At 41.9% G+C, this 15,848-nt stretch overlaps 1 protein-coding gene across 3 annotated transcripts in view; it reads right to left on the bottom strand.

Annotated features, from left to right (window-relative positions):
* Nucleotides 1-281: 281 nt before the first annotated feature.
* KIF2C (kinesin family member 2C) overlaps nt 282-15,848 on the bottom strand; it is a 71,184-nt gene continuing 55,617 nt past the window's right edge. For all 3 annotated transcript variants that reach the window (XM_068239529.1, XM_068239528.1, XM_068239530.1), the window contains 5 exons: nt 14,665-14,732; nt 14,447-14,561; nt 12,567-12,680; nt 2,597-2,720; nt 282-391 (listed from right to left, as the gene is read on the bottom strand). In XM_068239529.1, coding sequence (XP_068095630.1) covers nt 306-391; nt 2,597-2,720; nt 12,567-12,680; nt 14,447-14,561; nt 14,665-14,732 — 507 coding nt within the window. In that variant the 3' untranslated portion in view covers nt 282-305. The remainder of the gene's footprint in view (nt 392-2,596; nt 2,721-12,566; nt 12,681-14,446; nt 14,562-14,664; nt 14,733-15,848) is intronic.

Raw genomic sequence — 15,848 nt, forward strand, 5'->3', positions numbered from 1 at the left:
AATAGCATTGAGGGAGGAGCAAAACATTTTCCCTAATAAGATAACATTTTCCCTAATAAGATTCAAGATCCAGAGGGCTGTCTCAACATCAGTTGGTTGAGAAAACCAGATTTTAAAACGAAACTGGTTAGTGTTATTCACACAAGTTCTCTTCAAAAGTTCTGCATGATGCATGGGTCAGGCTGTGGAGACTTTTCCTTTAAGTTGCAGCACACGGATGAAGTGGAAACATAAAAAAAAATGACAAACACTATTTATAATAAAGCGATGAGTACAAGGGATTCTGCACCATGCATCAAGTACAATCATTTATTGGGCTTCCTCTTTATGGACATCAGCTTGCTGGCCTGTTCTTCCATCTGCATGGCCTGACGCAAGGAGGATATACTCTCTGCAAGGACAAAACACAGAATTACTACAAAATACAGCAAGTACCTGCTAGATTCTTCATTCTCAGCACTCATACGCCAGGATGTGCTTTATTTCAGTAGCGTAACTTAGGAGCTCTGGGCCCTAGTGAGTTTTACATTGGGCCTCCTCAAACACTATACATAATTGATATGCAGCACCAAAGCCTACCAAGGACCACAGTAGCGTCAGAGACGAGTAAGAAGGGGAGGAGGAGAAGAGGCTATTAATAGTTACGACCAATCAAAGCACATATAGGAGGTGATCATTACCAGCTTAGCACCAATAAAGCGCTATAAAAAAAAAAAAAAAGTGGTTAAAGGAGAACACCTACTTGGCCACCTGTTCCAGGGGCAATGGTGCGGTTGCTACCTCTGCAATGCCCATGGCTACGCATCAGTAACTATACTGAGCCAAATAACCAAGTTTTAGATTAAAAAAAACAAACAAAAACTAATCAAAAGCCAACAGTGAATTGCTATGAATGACTAGAGATCATTTATACACAATGAGGGGGTGCTGCTAATACATGTTTATGAGCCAAGTCTATACTGTGCAGTTTATGGTAAGCACAACCTTTCAGAAAAGTACCCATCAGCATAACGTTGAGGAAGTCTGTGCTAGATGGCAGCTGTCATGGTACACTGTAGGTACATGAATGCTACACTACAGCCCATGTTCTAAAATAGGTGAGCTGTTCACATGCTGCCGTTTCTATTCACGATTGAAATCTAACAGAAATTCAGATCTTCCAACCACAGCCGCCACAGGGAAAGAAGGTGGATAACATCCTATCTGGGCAATTCTCTCATGAAACACTGCGCAGGCCTTTGGAAGTCTCATTTTTCTTGATTCATGCACACCAAAAGGTGATTATATAGCATCCTTGATATTCTACCTAAGGTTTAGACTCAGTAAAAACTACATAGGTTGAAAAGCTCAGAGGTTTTAAAGGGAACCTTAACTGAACGGGGGGTATAGAGTTTTACTTACCTGGGGCTATTACCAGCCCCCTGCAGCAGTCCTGTGCCCTCGGCGCTGCTCTGGAATCCTCTGGTCCCCCGCTGTCACTTAGTTTCTTTTTTGACGACTCACCAGTCGCCGGCCGCCATGCGTATTATTGGACGCATTCACCAATACAATTAGCGCTATTGCGGACCGCAACGCGTACAAAAATACGCGTTGCCGCATATCTACGCGTGCGGAATGCGGCAACGCGTATTTTTGTACGCGTTGCGGTCCGCAATAGCGCTAATTGCATTGGTGAATGCGTCCAATAATACGCATGGCGGCCGGCGACTGGTGAGTCGTCAAAAATGAAACTAAGTGACAGCGGGGGACCAGAAGATTCCAGAGCGGCGCCGAGGGCACAGGACTGCTGCAGGGGGCTGGTAATAGCCCCAGGTAAGTAAAACTCTATACCCCCCGTTCAGTTAAGGTTCCCTTTAACTAACATTTTCAATACTTACCTTGGCCTCTGGATGCTCCATAGGTTTCCACCATCCGCCACCAGGCCATTCCAAACCATTTTAGCAACAGGCCATCTATTTCAAACTTACACAACTAGCTCTAAGGCAGATGGAAGGACCTTTGCCCCCACTTAGCAGTACATATAAAAAAAAAAAAAAAAAAAAAAAAAAAAAAATTTACGTGGGGCTTCCTCCAGCCCACCGTAGGCCCAGAGGTTCCCCAGCGTCCTGGCTCCTGTCAGTTTCCCGCCAGCGGCTCCAGTTACTGGCGACACCCGGGCCAGGTGACTCTTCCTGGACCTTGATGCTTGTTATCATGGCGGCCAGGCCAGCATGACAGTTCTGCGCATGCGTGATTTTCTAACACCGTGATGACACCAAGCGCCAAGACCCAGGAAGAGCCGGCCCAACACAAGTCCCAGATGTCGCCGAGAACGGGAGCCGCTGGCGGGACAGAGGAGCCAGGAGGACCTCACGGCCTATGGTGGGGCTGGAGGAAGCCCCAGGTAAGTGACATTTTTTATTCCATGTACTGCTTAGGGTCCCTTAACCCAGTCAGATGCAGATTTATCCAGCCCTCACTAGCTTGCATGAAGCTGAAGGTATACACTATGGAATTCCCAGATCTGTCTTTCCATAGGCATAGTGTGAGCACCTGGATTTAAAAAAACAAACAAAAACACACATACACACAACACCCTTCAGTCCCAAGCACTTACCACCTAGTGAAATAAGGACCTTGGATTGGTCTTGGATCAGATACTCTGCCTGCAGGACAAAGTTTTCCATATCATAGTCCGGCTGCTCGGCAATCTCCAAAAGGTTCCCCCATTCTGGTGCTTTCTATAAAGAGACCAGACATGTACAACGTGAAGATGGATTTGCATGAGAACCAATTGAGAGCTTAACTGACCGAAGGCTAAACAATCCCAACTTATTGTCATCAATTCACCAAGCATTACCACATTCAGTAATGTTGAAAACAGCAGATTTTACCAAGCACTAAGTTCAGTGTCAATACACCAAGGCTGTTACTGCTTGGTAATTTAAGCTTTTCATGCGGGGAGGTAAACTAACGACTTGAAATTTCAGTAAATGTCAATTCACCAAGGTTACAACATGCGGCAAAACAGTTCCATTACCGACAGTTCTCTTCTGTCGGTATCTGTGCGAGACTCACAGAACTCAGAAGCAGAGCAGCGAAATTACAGAACAAAACAAGCTTCCCCTTTGGCAGTTTAAGCTCATAAGTTCCTGTTTGAAAATGTGGAGGAGCTAGTGGGGGGAAATAACCTAAGGATGGTATGTGTAAAGTCTCAGAGTTCATCTGAGCTGTGGCAAATAAAATTTTAAAGACTAAAGGCTCATAAACACAGACTATAGTCTTTGGAAAATGAAAGATCACAGACCAATCTTACCACCCTGCCATGTAGTATGAGAGCCATACCTTCAGTGTTTTCTATGGAGCTGAACTCCCCCATCAGATAGAAATCTTTGCAAGATGCTGCACACACTGTACAGACACAAAAGATCAGTATCTGCAAAAGATCTGTTCCTGCCAATTGCATTCATAGCGTATGAGACCTGCAGATCATCATACACACCTTGTTTAACTGACATTTATCTGCAGATCTGAAAATTCATCCTGGTGGATCTGATCTGCAGATGAATGTGTTAAACAAGGTGTGTATGATGATCTGCAGATCTCAGACTTAATGCATTTTGCAGGAACAGATCTTTTGAATGTCTACAGCATCTTTGTGTGCAGCATCTTGCAAAGATTTCTATCGGATGGGGAGTTCAGCTCAACAGAATAGACTGTAGGTATGGCACTCATACTACATGGAAGGGGTAAAATTGGTCTGTGATCTCATTTTCCAAAAACTATTGTCTGATGTGTGTATGAGCCTTAAGGCTGCTTTCACAGTGGGACGTTAAAGTCCCACGTTACAGCAGCCTGTAACGCAGCCCAACTCACAGCACTGAAAAAAAAAAAAAAAAATCAATGTGCTGTTCACAGTGCACACGTTGCGTTACAGTATAACGCTGCATGTTTAATGAAAGTGCAACATGCTGTGCGTTATACTCTTACTTTGCTGCATTACACTGCTTGCACATGCTCAGTAATGTATGTCAGGAGAGGAAGGGAGAGTCCGCTATTGTGTCTAGCCACATGGCTAATTAATATTCACCGCACTGACGTAACGTGTTTACTTCCTGGAGCGGCCGCTTTGTGCGACGATTGGCTGGCGGGGCCACGTGATGGAGTGTTCCGATCATGTGGTCTCCGCAGTCTTGATGCCTGCGCAGTTTTCGTTCTCTCAGTATAGAACGAAAAAGGAGCACCAAGAGCCACTTAACGCGGCTCAATCTGACGTCCAATTTCAACACCACCATGCGTTGCGTTAGGGGCACGTTATGCGACCTTAACGCCCCCTAAAACACAACGTCTTAGTGTGAAAGAGCCCTAATTGAGACTAGATTCAGAGCTAGCAGAGGCAGGTTAACAATAAAAAAAAACATCTAAAAGAATGTCAGGATGCATCTTACTATTGTAAGATTGCTGTCTCTGCACGGAAGAGCATGTGACACCACAGATACAGACAACTGGGCTTCTGTAAATTACCTAACTTCTACCGCACCTGTGAAAATACTGGTGAATTAGCACACAAGTTAAATACAGATTGCTGTATTTCCCCGACTATTTATCTCTCAAACAGCCTTTGGCGAATTGACACCATTTTGTTTCCCGGCAGGAAGATTGGGGACTGGAAAATTCCTCTGGGCAGATACTTTCTAGAGACTACAGATACTGTTAAAGAGACACTGAAGCGGGAAAAAAAAAATGAATTTGAATGATTTGCATGTGTAGTACAGCTAAGAAATAAAACAGGAGTAGAGACAAGTCTAATGTTTCCAGTACAGAAGGAGTTAAAAACCTCCCATTTATCTACGCAAAAGAGCCATTGAGTTTCACGACTTTCAAAGTCTTCTGAAGCTTATTATCTCAAGTGTCAGTCACTATATTGTTCATTTTTCTGCAGAGTCAGGTCAAAAATTCACTAGCCTGCTCTGTAAACTCATTTAGAATGCTGAGTAGTGTGTAAACTGCAAATAGAGAATGAAGCAACATGGGGGGGAGAAAGTTATAACCGAAAATAAAAATGAGAATATTTTGCTACTAATGGGCAGCACAGTGGCATAGTGGTTAGCGCTCTCGCCTTGCAGCACTGGGTCCCTGGTTCGAATCCCAGCCAGGGCACTATCTGCAAAGAGTTTGTATGTTCTCTCTGTGTCTGCGTGGGTTTCCTCCGGGCACTCCGGTTTCCTCCCACATTCCAAAAAACATACGGATAAGTTAATTGGCTCCCCCTAAAAAATTGGCCCTAGACTACAGTACTTACACTACAATATAGACATATGGCAATGGTAGGGATTAGATTGTGAGCTCCTTTGAGGGACAGTTAGTGACAAGAGAATATATATATATATATATATATATATATATATATATATATATATATATATATATATATATATATATATATATATATATATATATATATATATATATATATATATATATATATATATATATATATACACATACATACACTGTACAGCGCTGCGTAATATGTCGGCGCTATATAAATACTAAATAATAATAATAATAATAATAATAATAATAATAATGTTCTAGTAATTATCCGTACTTCACAAAATCATAATTTTTTTTTTTGCTTCAGTGTCTCTTTAAGGAGGCTGGTTTATGCAAGTGCAAATACAATTAAAGAGATTAGTGGACTGGCTCTTTAGGCCCCATTCACACTTAAGCCTCGTACACACGCTCCCGCTAGGCAGGCGTTCCAGCAACAGTACAGCATGTGTACAGTCTCCCAGGAAAACTGATAAGGCTGTTTCTGAACGACCCGCTGAATGGATCGTTCAGAAACAGCCTTAGTCTCCAGACAGACTGTACACACGCTGTACTGTCGCTGGAACGTCCGCCCAGCGGGAGGGTTTGACGGACCAGTCGTTCCCTGTGGTACAGCATGTGTACAAGGCTTTAGAAGTGAAAAACGCCAGCAATATCCCGTAGGAAAAAAAAAAAAAAAAAACCTGGACAGTAGCGATTTCTCTGCGATCGCATTTAGCGCTGCCATAGCACTGAAACGCAATTGCCGGGAAATCGCCTGAAAATGGTGCAGGCTATGAGTTTGCGAGTTTGGGCGAATAACCCAAGTAAGAACGGGTCCATAGGGTTTATTACACTAGCGCTATCAAAAGCGCTGGAGTTTTGCCGAAATCGCTCTAATGTGAATGGGGCCTTAAAGGGAACCTGAAGTGAGTAAACTCATTTAAAACACATGAGGTAGCTGCAAATGAATATTGCATACTTACCTCACCATCAGTTCCCCTCAGAAGCTCATCATTTTCTTCTTACAGTGATCCCTTCCAGTTCTGACATTTGTCAGAACTGAAATATACCAGTTGCTGTCAGTTATAGATCAGTTGCTGTCAGTTACAACTGAATGTGTAAGGTAATGTCCATATTTCCCTATGGCTCAAGTGAGTGATATTACAGTTAAACAGTGTGCTGACCAGGAAGCCGTTATGGGGTAATGGTCAATTTTAAAATGGAGGACGGAGAATTCCATTGATCACAGTGGACAAATGGGGTGCAGGAGAGGAGAAAGATTGAGTAGCAAACTGCACAGGAGGGAAGTATGACCTGAGTATGGTTATTTTGGCTTATTTTCCAGTTCAGGTTCTCTTTAAACTGGTAGCATTAAATAAGATATTGAATTAGGGGCACTTTTCCACTGATATTTTTTGCAACTTGCACCAAGCAATATGCTTTGAGCAAGCGTACGGTGTAGTGTTGTGATTTTTCTGAGGATTTAGAAAAATGTAAAAAAAAAAAAAAAAAAAAAAAAAAAACACATAGTACTGCAGTTGTGTTAAAGTCAATAGATGCGCAACAAAATCCCATACCGAACGCAAAAAAAAAAACCCAGCACAAGATACGTTAGCAAAAGAATCAACTAGTATCAGATGAAAAACAGGCTGCACAATTACAATAATTGTGGAGCTCTTCCAATTGGCGAAGTACAGGCAATTGCAAACCAAATTTGGATCGAAATGGTCCATGTCAAGCAACAGACCAAAGTTAAAGCAAACCTATACTTGCTGGGGAACAAACAAGTTAGATACTTACCTAGGTAGAGGGAAGCCTATGGATGTCCAGAGGCTCTCATGTTTCGACACCACATCGCTAGTCGGGAACCTGACAGTTTGCATCCACGCTCCCCTTAGTGAATGTGTGTTACCGTACTGCGTCTGTGTGAGGACTGCTGTGCCTGCACAATAGCACGGAGCTGCTTGTGGATGAGCGACTGACTTACTGTGCAGGCACAATAGGGCTGCGCATTAAAGCAGGAGGATTAACCATAGTATACCAGGGAAAAAACAAAACCAAGACAAAGTAGACAAATACTTGATCTACTTACATAACATTTATTGTACGGTCCACATTTTTTTCAGTAAAAATTTTATATAGTAAAGAGAATTCGGTTTCTGGTGGGGGCCATGTCTTTTGCCAACAGATTGAGGCTAAATCCTGATGTAATTTCTTCCCCTTTCTCCTCCAATCACTGAGTCAGCCTTGCTTGTGAACAAGAGTAGAGGATATTGCTTCAGCTAGGTAACAGTCTGCTCAGCCAATCAGTGAGAAGCAGGAAGATGGGAGGGTCGTTGCAGATAGAGATATATAGATATATCAGCAGAGTGATTCCTTAATAGATTGGAGAGCTTGTACTTGCAGAGATATTTCTGGCAGCATTTTAGACACTGCAGTGTTTAAATAGAACTTGGTTTTGTGGCCAACAACCGTGTTTTAATACAATGGTGAGAACAGCCACGAGAAAATATTTGATAAGCTCTTGCTGGATGATATGTTTTGGAGAGTTCGTGCGCAGAAACATGGGGGGGGGGGGGGGGGGGGATGGTCGAGGAGGGCATGTAGCCTTTGGACTACACAGAGGCTTCCCTTTATCTTGGTAAATCATTTTCCCTAGCTGGTTCAGGCTCACTTTGAAGCAAAAATAAACTTGTCAGAATTGTAGGTGTAGAATGGATAACTGGAACATTAGTAGCAAAGGGGGAAAAAAAAAATGTTTTTTTTTAAATTAGTCAGCTATGCAAAATATAGCTTCTGATTAGTCACCACTCAGTCCTGTTTCCTGAAAAAGCTTAAAGGGGTTCTTTCGCGAAAAAAGTAGGCAGTTAAAAAATGTGACAGATGACAGGTTTTGGGCCAGTCCATCTTTTTAAGGGGGATTCTCAGGGCTTTCTTTGTTTTCAACAGCATTTCCTGAACAGCAGTTTAACTGCCAAAACAGCAAGATACCAGCCAGCCTCCCTAATCACTTGCACACTATGTCAGTTAGATTTTGCAACTGTTCAGGAAATGCTGTTGAAAACAAGGAAAGCCCTGAGGATCCCCCCTTAAAGAGGAACTCCAGTGAAAATAATGTAGTAAAAAAAGTGCTTCATTTTTTACCATAATTATGTATAAATGATTTAGTCAGTGTTTGCTCATTGTAAAATCTTTCCTCTCCCAGATTAACATTCTGACATTTATTACATGGTGACATTGTTACTGTGGGCAGGTTATTTAGCTGTTTCTAGCTGCTCTGTCTGTTACAGACAGCTAATAACAGCTATTTCCTGTCTCTGAACATTGTTACATTGTGGCAGTTTGCCAGCAGTACCGCGGTATTCAGAGCCTCTTGTGGGAGGGGTTTCAGCACAAAATCAGTCACACAGCGCCCCCCGATGGTCTGTTTGTGAAAATCATTGTCTTTCTCATGTAAAATGGGGTATCAGCTACTGATTGGGAAAAAGTTCAATTCTTGGTTGGAGTTTCTCTTTAAAAAGATGGACTGGCCCAAAACCTGTCATCTGTCACATTTTTTAACTGCCTACTTTTTTCGCGAAAGAACCCCTTTAAAGAGCCAAGAAACCTCTTAAAGAGAAACCGACCAAGAATTGACTATATCCCAATCAGTAGCTGATACCGCTTTTACATGAGAAATCTATTCCTTTTCACAAACAGACCATCAGGGGGCTCTGTATGGCTGATATTGTGGTGAAACTCCTCCCACCAGGGCTGTGGAGTCGGAGTCGTGGAGTCGGGCAATTTTGGGTGCCTGGAGTCGGAAAAAAATGCACCGACTCCTAATGAATTTGTAACTGTAATTAAAATAGAAAATATGATAAAATGTTCTATTTCTCAGATAATAGTCATTAAAAATAATGTATATATACAGTAATAGCTGTGCTTAGTCCACAAAAATGAAATAAACCAAAATTAGTTACTTGTGCTGCTTCAATAAAGCAGTCCCCGTATTTTTAAGGTCAGATATACATATCTGATTGTGACTGTATATACGATGTGTTCACAGGAATCTCTTATATATACTAAATAACATCTATGCTGTAAGAATAAAGCCTGATGTGTAGCTGTGTCACTAATAGAGATGGTCAACGAGATGGAAATAATTCTGCATTGATGCTGATTTATGCAAATGTATGCACTCCCTTTGCCGATGAAATCAAATAATTTGATATGTTAAAATTTGGTTTGGGGACTACAAATTAAAGGGTAACTGAGACAGATGAAAAGTAAAGTTTTATACATACCTGGGGCTTCCTCCAGCCCCCTTCAGGCTAATCAGTCCCTCGCTGTCCTCCACCACCCGGATCTTCTGCTATGAGTCCTGGTAATTCAGCCAGTCAGCGCTGTCCGGCTGCATGCCGCTCCCACAGCCAGGAACATTCTGCTCCTGCGCTATAGTGCTGCACAGGTGTAGTACGCTCCCGGCGGCGGAGTGTGTGCATGTGCACTACGCCTGACTGGCTCAAGTACCTGGACTCATAGCAGAAGATCCAGGTGGTGGAGGAGGACAACGAGGGACTGATTATCCTGAAGGCGGCTGGAGGAAGCCCCAGGTATGTATAAAACTTTAATTTCATCTGTCTCAGGTTTACTTTGTTACACAGTAGTACTATACTCTACATATGCACTCCCCACAGAGCTGCAGGGAATCCACTGAGAATGCTGTGCACATTGAATACAGAGGTGTTGTCTGTTTACAATCTCCTCATTCCCCTGCAGAGTACCTGCACATCATTCTTACATGTACCCACAGTTACATTGCCTAGGGCCTGATAGATGTTCTTTGTTCCGGTTTGTACCTTTTACAAGTACTCTTACCAAGGACTAGTTTTAGTCTAAAGGGAATAAATATAGTAGTCTACATATCCTTCTCACTTCAGTTGTCTTGTAAAATTCCTAAGCGTTGGCAGTTAAGAGACGAATTTCATGTTACATACTTTTAATCAACAAAATTGTAATATGCAAATTAGAGGAGTCGGAGGAATCCTAAACTGAGGAGTCGGTGGATTTTTGGACCGACTCCACAGCCCTGCCTCCCACAAAGAAATTCTGAGTATGTACTTTTGGCAGTTTCCTGTCTGTGCACCCGGTTGCATTGTGGGAAATAGCTGTTTACAGCTGTTTCCAACTGCCAAAACAGCAAGCAGCAGCTACATCACTTGCCAGCAGTAAAAAGGTCACCATGTGATAAATGTCAGAATGTAAATCAGGGATTTGAAAGATTTTACAATGGGCAAACACTGACTGCTTCATTTTTACAATAATTATGTATAAATGATTTACTTTTACATTTTCACTGGAGTTCCTCTAAGGATTTACTGCAGGACAGTTCAAGGATTCATTAGCTCGGCTTTGTTATACAGTTTAAAATACAGAGTGTGGATTCTAAATTGCAACTGTGAAAGTCTGATGCAATGTTATAAATAAAGCTATAATGCTGAAAATAAAATGAGACTTTTACTAATGTTCTATTGTCCATTACTAAACATACAATTCATTATCTCAAAATTATTTTTTCCATTAAAGGACAACTGAAGGGAGAAGAATATGGAGGCTGCAATATTTCCTTTTAAACAATACCAGTTACCTGGCAGCCCTGCTGATCTGTTTGGCTCCAGTAGTATCTAAATAACACCAGAAACAAGAATGCAGCCAATCTTGTCGGCTGCTTGCTTGTTTAGAGTTTATGGCTAAAAGTATTAGAGGCAACGGATCAGCAGGATAGCCAGGCAACTGGTATTGCTTTAAAGGAATTAAAGCACCACTATCGCAAAACATTTAATTCTCAAACACCCCCACAGTAGTTACACCAAGCATACAGAAGATTCCCTGTCTCATTTATTTTAATTTCTAGTATGGTCCTTTAAACAGTCAAATGTCACTGTATGCTATACATGTCAGAGCTTACACTTGCGCTGACAGGACTTTTGTAACTGTAATGCCTTTATAAGGGTAGCCTGCTCAGGAGTTGTAAATCACAGATGGTATAGCCTTGTTTTTAACGTGTCCCCCAACTGCCATATCCCAGAGAAAGCTTACCCTGCCTAACTGCTATCCCTATTCCTGCGACTATAATACAGAAAGGTCCCTGCACTCTCCCTGTGCCCTGCAGGCATTCGGGAGGCAGCTCTCAGCGAGATACTGCTGGGTAACAACAAGCTGGAGCCACTCTCCCCGTCCATTGAATCGCTCAGGTGATTTACAACACCTAAGCAGGCTACCCCTATAAAGGCATTACAGTTACAGAAGTCCGTCAGCGCAAGTGTAAGCACCGACATGTATAGCATACAGTGACATTTGAAGGTTTAAAGAACAAGCGACACCCATGCTAACCTAGAAATAAAAAATACATATATAAGTAGATAAATACTACTTCTACTTACATAACAGGTGTATTGTGCTATCCACGTAATGATTCCTTTGAATTTTACAAAGGAAAAAGCAGAAAATCCTATTCTAGGCAGTGGCCATTTTGCCAAGCTAATGCTGACATCATATCCTCCCTGACTCTTGTTTTCCCCTCTCCCTTCTCTTGCCCATTGTGTATTCATTAGCTGCCCTCCTCCCAGAGTTTTTTTATTTACACATCCAATCACTGAGTCAACTCAGCCTTGCTTGTAAACACAAGTGATCAGCTAGGCAGGGAAATAAATGGAAGAGGAGGAATATATTATAGATAAAAAGGACTCACAGCATTCAACTTTTTGGCACTAGGGCCAGTGCTCCTAAAGTATGTCATGTCATAACTCCAAACCACAACAGCAGAAAAAGTTTTGAATGCAGGATAAGCATCTTTATCACTTAATACACTCAGGCCAGTTGCTGTTGAAATTTGATTTTTATGGTGACAATACCGCTTTAAAGGACCATACTAGAAATTAAAATGACACGGGGAACCTTCTGTATGCTTGGTGTAACTACTGTGGGGGTGTTGAAAGTTAAGTGTTTTGCGATAGTGGTCCTTTAAGTGTGTCAGCCTCCTTATCCTCACTTCAGGTGTCCTTTAAGTGATCCTTGTTTTAATACAGCTCATCCACTAGTAGCCTCCCTTTCCTAAACACCTAGGTAAGGATGGTCAATATTTTTAGCTTGCATGCAGAGTGCAAGCAGCTTGGAAACTGTCCAGTTCAAATCAGCAAGGTGTGAATCTGATTAGCCCAATTTAAAGATGCATATAATCTGCATGAAAACCTGGAATTACCACCTAATAACCCATCTGACAAACTCACCTGAGCCAACTCCCGGAGTTCCTCCACAGCTTTCTCCTCCAGCTCTCCGATCTGGCTCATAGCAGCCTGGAAACTGTCCATGTGTGTAGAGAGCTCCTCGTCCTTCAGCTCCAGCTGTGGAAACACAGAAGAGTCAGTCTATAGCAGCACTGCATAGCTCTGAAAGGATGCGTGTGTATCCAGTCGCAAGAAGATACTCCCAGAATGCAATTGTCCTACAAGAGTAGGATCAGCACCCAGTATCCAGTCACAGTATAGGGAAGGGCTGTCCAACTCAAATACAAAGTGGGCCGAAAATGAACACTAGGGTCCAAGTCACAGGCCAATCTCAATGTCTACTGGCCACCTTCTTCCCTAATAAAAAGTTCCCTGGTGTCTAATGGCCCCTCAAACCCAAATACAGTTCCCTGAAGCCTAGTGGTCCTCCTCCCTCTCCTATACAATTCCTTGGCGTCTCGTGGCTCCAACTGTACCCTATATAGTTCCCTAGTGATAAGTGCTTTCCCCCTACCTCCCCATATGGGTTTTCTGGTGTTTTAGGGCTTCACCTCCAGTGCCAAGCTAGAGGCAGTAGCAGGCAGGAAGGGTGGCAGCGAGCACAGTCATGGGGATGGGGGACCCCCCCTCCCTCACCTGGGTCCCCTGGCCTGCACTCCCCCTCCAGCTATTAGCACAGTGTACAATCACGCAGCAGGTGGGGGAAGCAATGACTCACCTTCCGCTTTTCAGTGTGTACTGTACAGTGGGCGGCATTGCAGGAAGTGACAAGCAGTGGAACGCAGTGCTGAAACATGAAGGTGGCGAGTCATTGCCTCCCAGCCTGCTGCCTGATAATTATACACTGTACTAATAGCTAAAGGGGGACTGGAGACTGAGGGACCCAGGGGAGTGAGGAGAGGGTCCAACCCCCTCCCCACTGCGCCCCCCCCCTTTAGGCTACCTATACTGAGGCAATTATACTACCTAAAGGGGGGGGCTCTTGACAAGTCTTCCTCAGGTGGCTAAAAGTCACTGGCCCTGGGTGAGTGTCAGAGCACTTTGCCTTACTAATACCTCTGCACAGGGCCCCAAGGAGAGCAGCATTAGCAGGGGGACTAGTCACTGGCTCTAGGCCCTCCTGCAAAGATACCTTCACACCCGGGGAAGAAGAGGAAAAAAAAATATATATATATCAGAAAATAAAGCTCATTTGTAATGTTAGTTGATTTCTGCCATATGGCAGCATGTCGAAAGCAAAAATCTTCAGAAGATTAAGTCAGTTATCAAATCTTCTGGAGGAATATATCTGTGTATGAGCACCTTTAGGCTAAAATTAAAACAGCCCAGGTTTCAAACCCGCCTACAGCATGAACCTCAGAGGTGTTTCTTTCACCAAAAGAAGAACTCATTCTATACCATCATACTATTTATGCCCCTAAACCTCAGAATTTAATACATCAGAAACCATGAGTTATCTTTTTCAAACACTTCCACCAAATGGTCACCACAAGAGAGGCAGCTGCAGATCTGTCTACCCCAACCTTCTTCCTCTTGTCAAATCTCCCAAGCCATCACTGAACAGGGGTTGAAGGGTATGTCAGGACCAAGGACCCTTTTCACAGTTGCGCTATGCATTTGCATCTTGCACACACTTAAAAACAAGCATGCTGCGTGAAAAGGCCCCTCCCAAAACCCTGCCAATCCAGTGCTTACAGCAAAAGGTTTTTTTTTTTTTTATTTATCTGCTGCTCAATAGGTCGGTACCAGTCTGATGACATCTCTACTACAAGGGGGATTAGCAAACAGGATTTCCACAATATATAAAACAAAAGCAAACTGAACTTAATGGAAGAATTGGTTTATTAAAGTTTAGAAACATGAAAAGATCTGATGGGACTTACATCACCGACGAAACCCGATGCTTCCAGAGAGCTCTGAGAGCCGTCACTGAATTCTCCAGTCTCCATCTGCTGATTATCTGTAGTTTCTGCGCTGTGAGGACTCAGTTCCTTCACCCTGCATGCAAGAATTGCACATTACAAAACCAATTAAAAAAAAACAAAAAAAACAAAACAAAACACTTCAAACAAAAACACTGAAGCATATTTCAAAGACTCACCTGTCTGCATATCTGAGGGTGTTCAGTGTGTACTCGCTGGAGTTCAGGCCAGGGGACAGCATAGCAATCTGCAAACCGCACAAAGCCTGAATGAGAGGTGCTATAAGCCTCCACCACAGCCACAAAGCTTTGCTGCTCTGAGCTGTATGGCAGCTTTACTATAAAAACACATTAAATGACTAAGAAGGTTTCAGGTTCTGTCATTGCCTTTGATTTTCTACTCTCTGCCTACAAATGAAAACCGAATATACAGCATATGCAAAGAGAGAGAATTCCTAACAAGCTGTGCAAGTCAGTCACTGGGAAAGCCATAGCCCACCCTCTCCTATTCTCTAGATCAGGGGTGTCAAACTCAATCATGTAAAAGGCCAAAATCAAACAGTCTTAAGTCACAGGCCAAATAACTATGGCGACTGTGAGTGCGGTGGTGTTAACCCCTCATTGAAATTAGAACACTTAGACCAGAATCTGTTTTTGCAAAAATATATTCCTGTAGTTATAGAACAAAAATTACATAGAAAAGGGTTATACTCTGCATTAAAATATTGAGACATGTTGAAAAAAAAAAAAAAAAATTATAATATATATATATATATATATATATATATATATATATATATATATATATATATATATATATATATATATATATATATATATATATATATATATATATATATATATATATATATATATATATATATATATATATATATATATATATATATATATATATATATATATATATATATATATATATATATATATATATATACATATACATATACATATACATACATATACATACATATACATATACATATATACATATACATACATATACATATATACATATACATATATACATATATACATATATATATACACACACACACACACACACACACATATCCATCAATCCGCATAAGCCTGCAGCACAATCCAAAAAAGTCTTTGCTTGCCAGAGAAAGCATACCCAGGTGACAACTTGCCGTCCAATTGGACAACAGTGAATGACTCTCAGACTCCTAATTTGCATGTTACAGTTTTGTTGATGTAACATGAAATGCATCTCTTAACTGCCAACGCTTAGGAATTTTAAAATATAACTGAAGTGAGAGAGGGATATGGAGGCTGCCCTATTTATTCCCTTTTAAAAACAAAACCAGTTACCTGGCTAGCCA

The sequence above is a fragment of the Hyperolius riggenbachi genome, chromosome 6, assembly GCF_040937935.1.
Source record: "Hyperolius riggenbachi isolate aHypRig1 chromosome 6, aHypRig1.pri, whole genome shotgun sequence".
Taxonomy (NCBI): Eukaryota; Metazoa; Chordata; class Amphibia; order Anura; family Hyperoliidae; genus Hyperolius; species Hyperolius riggenbachi.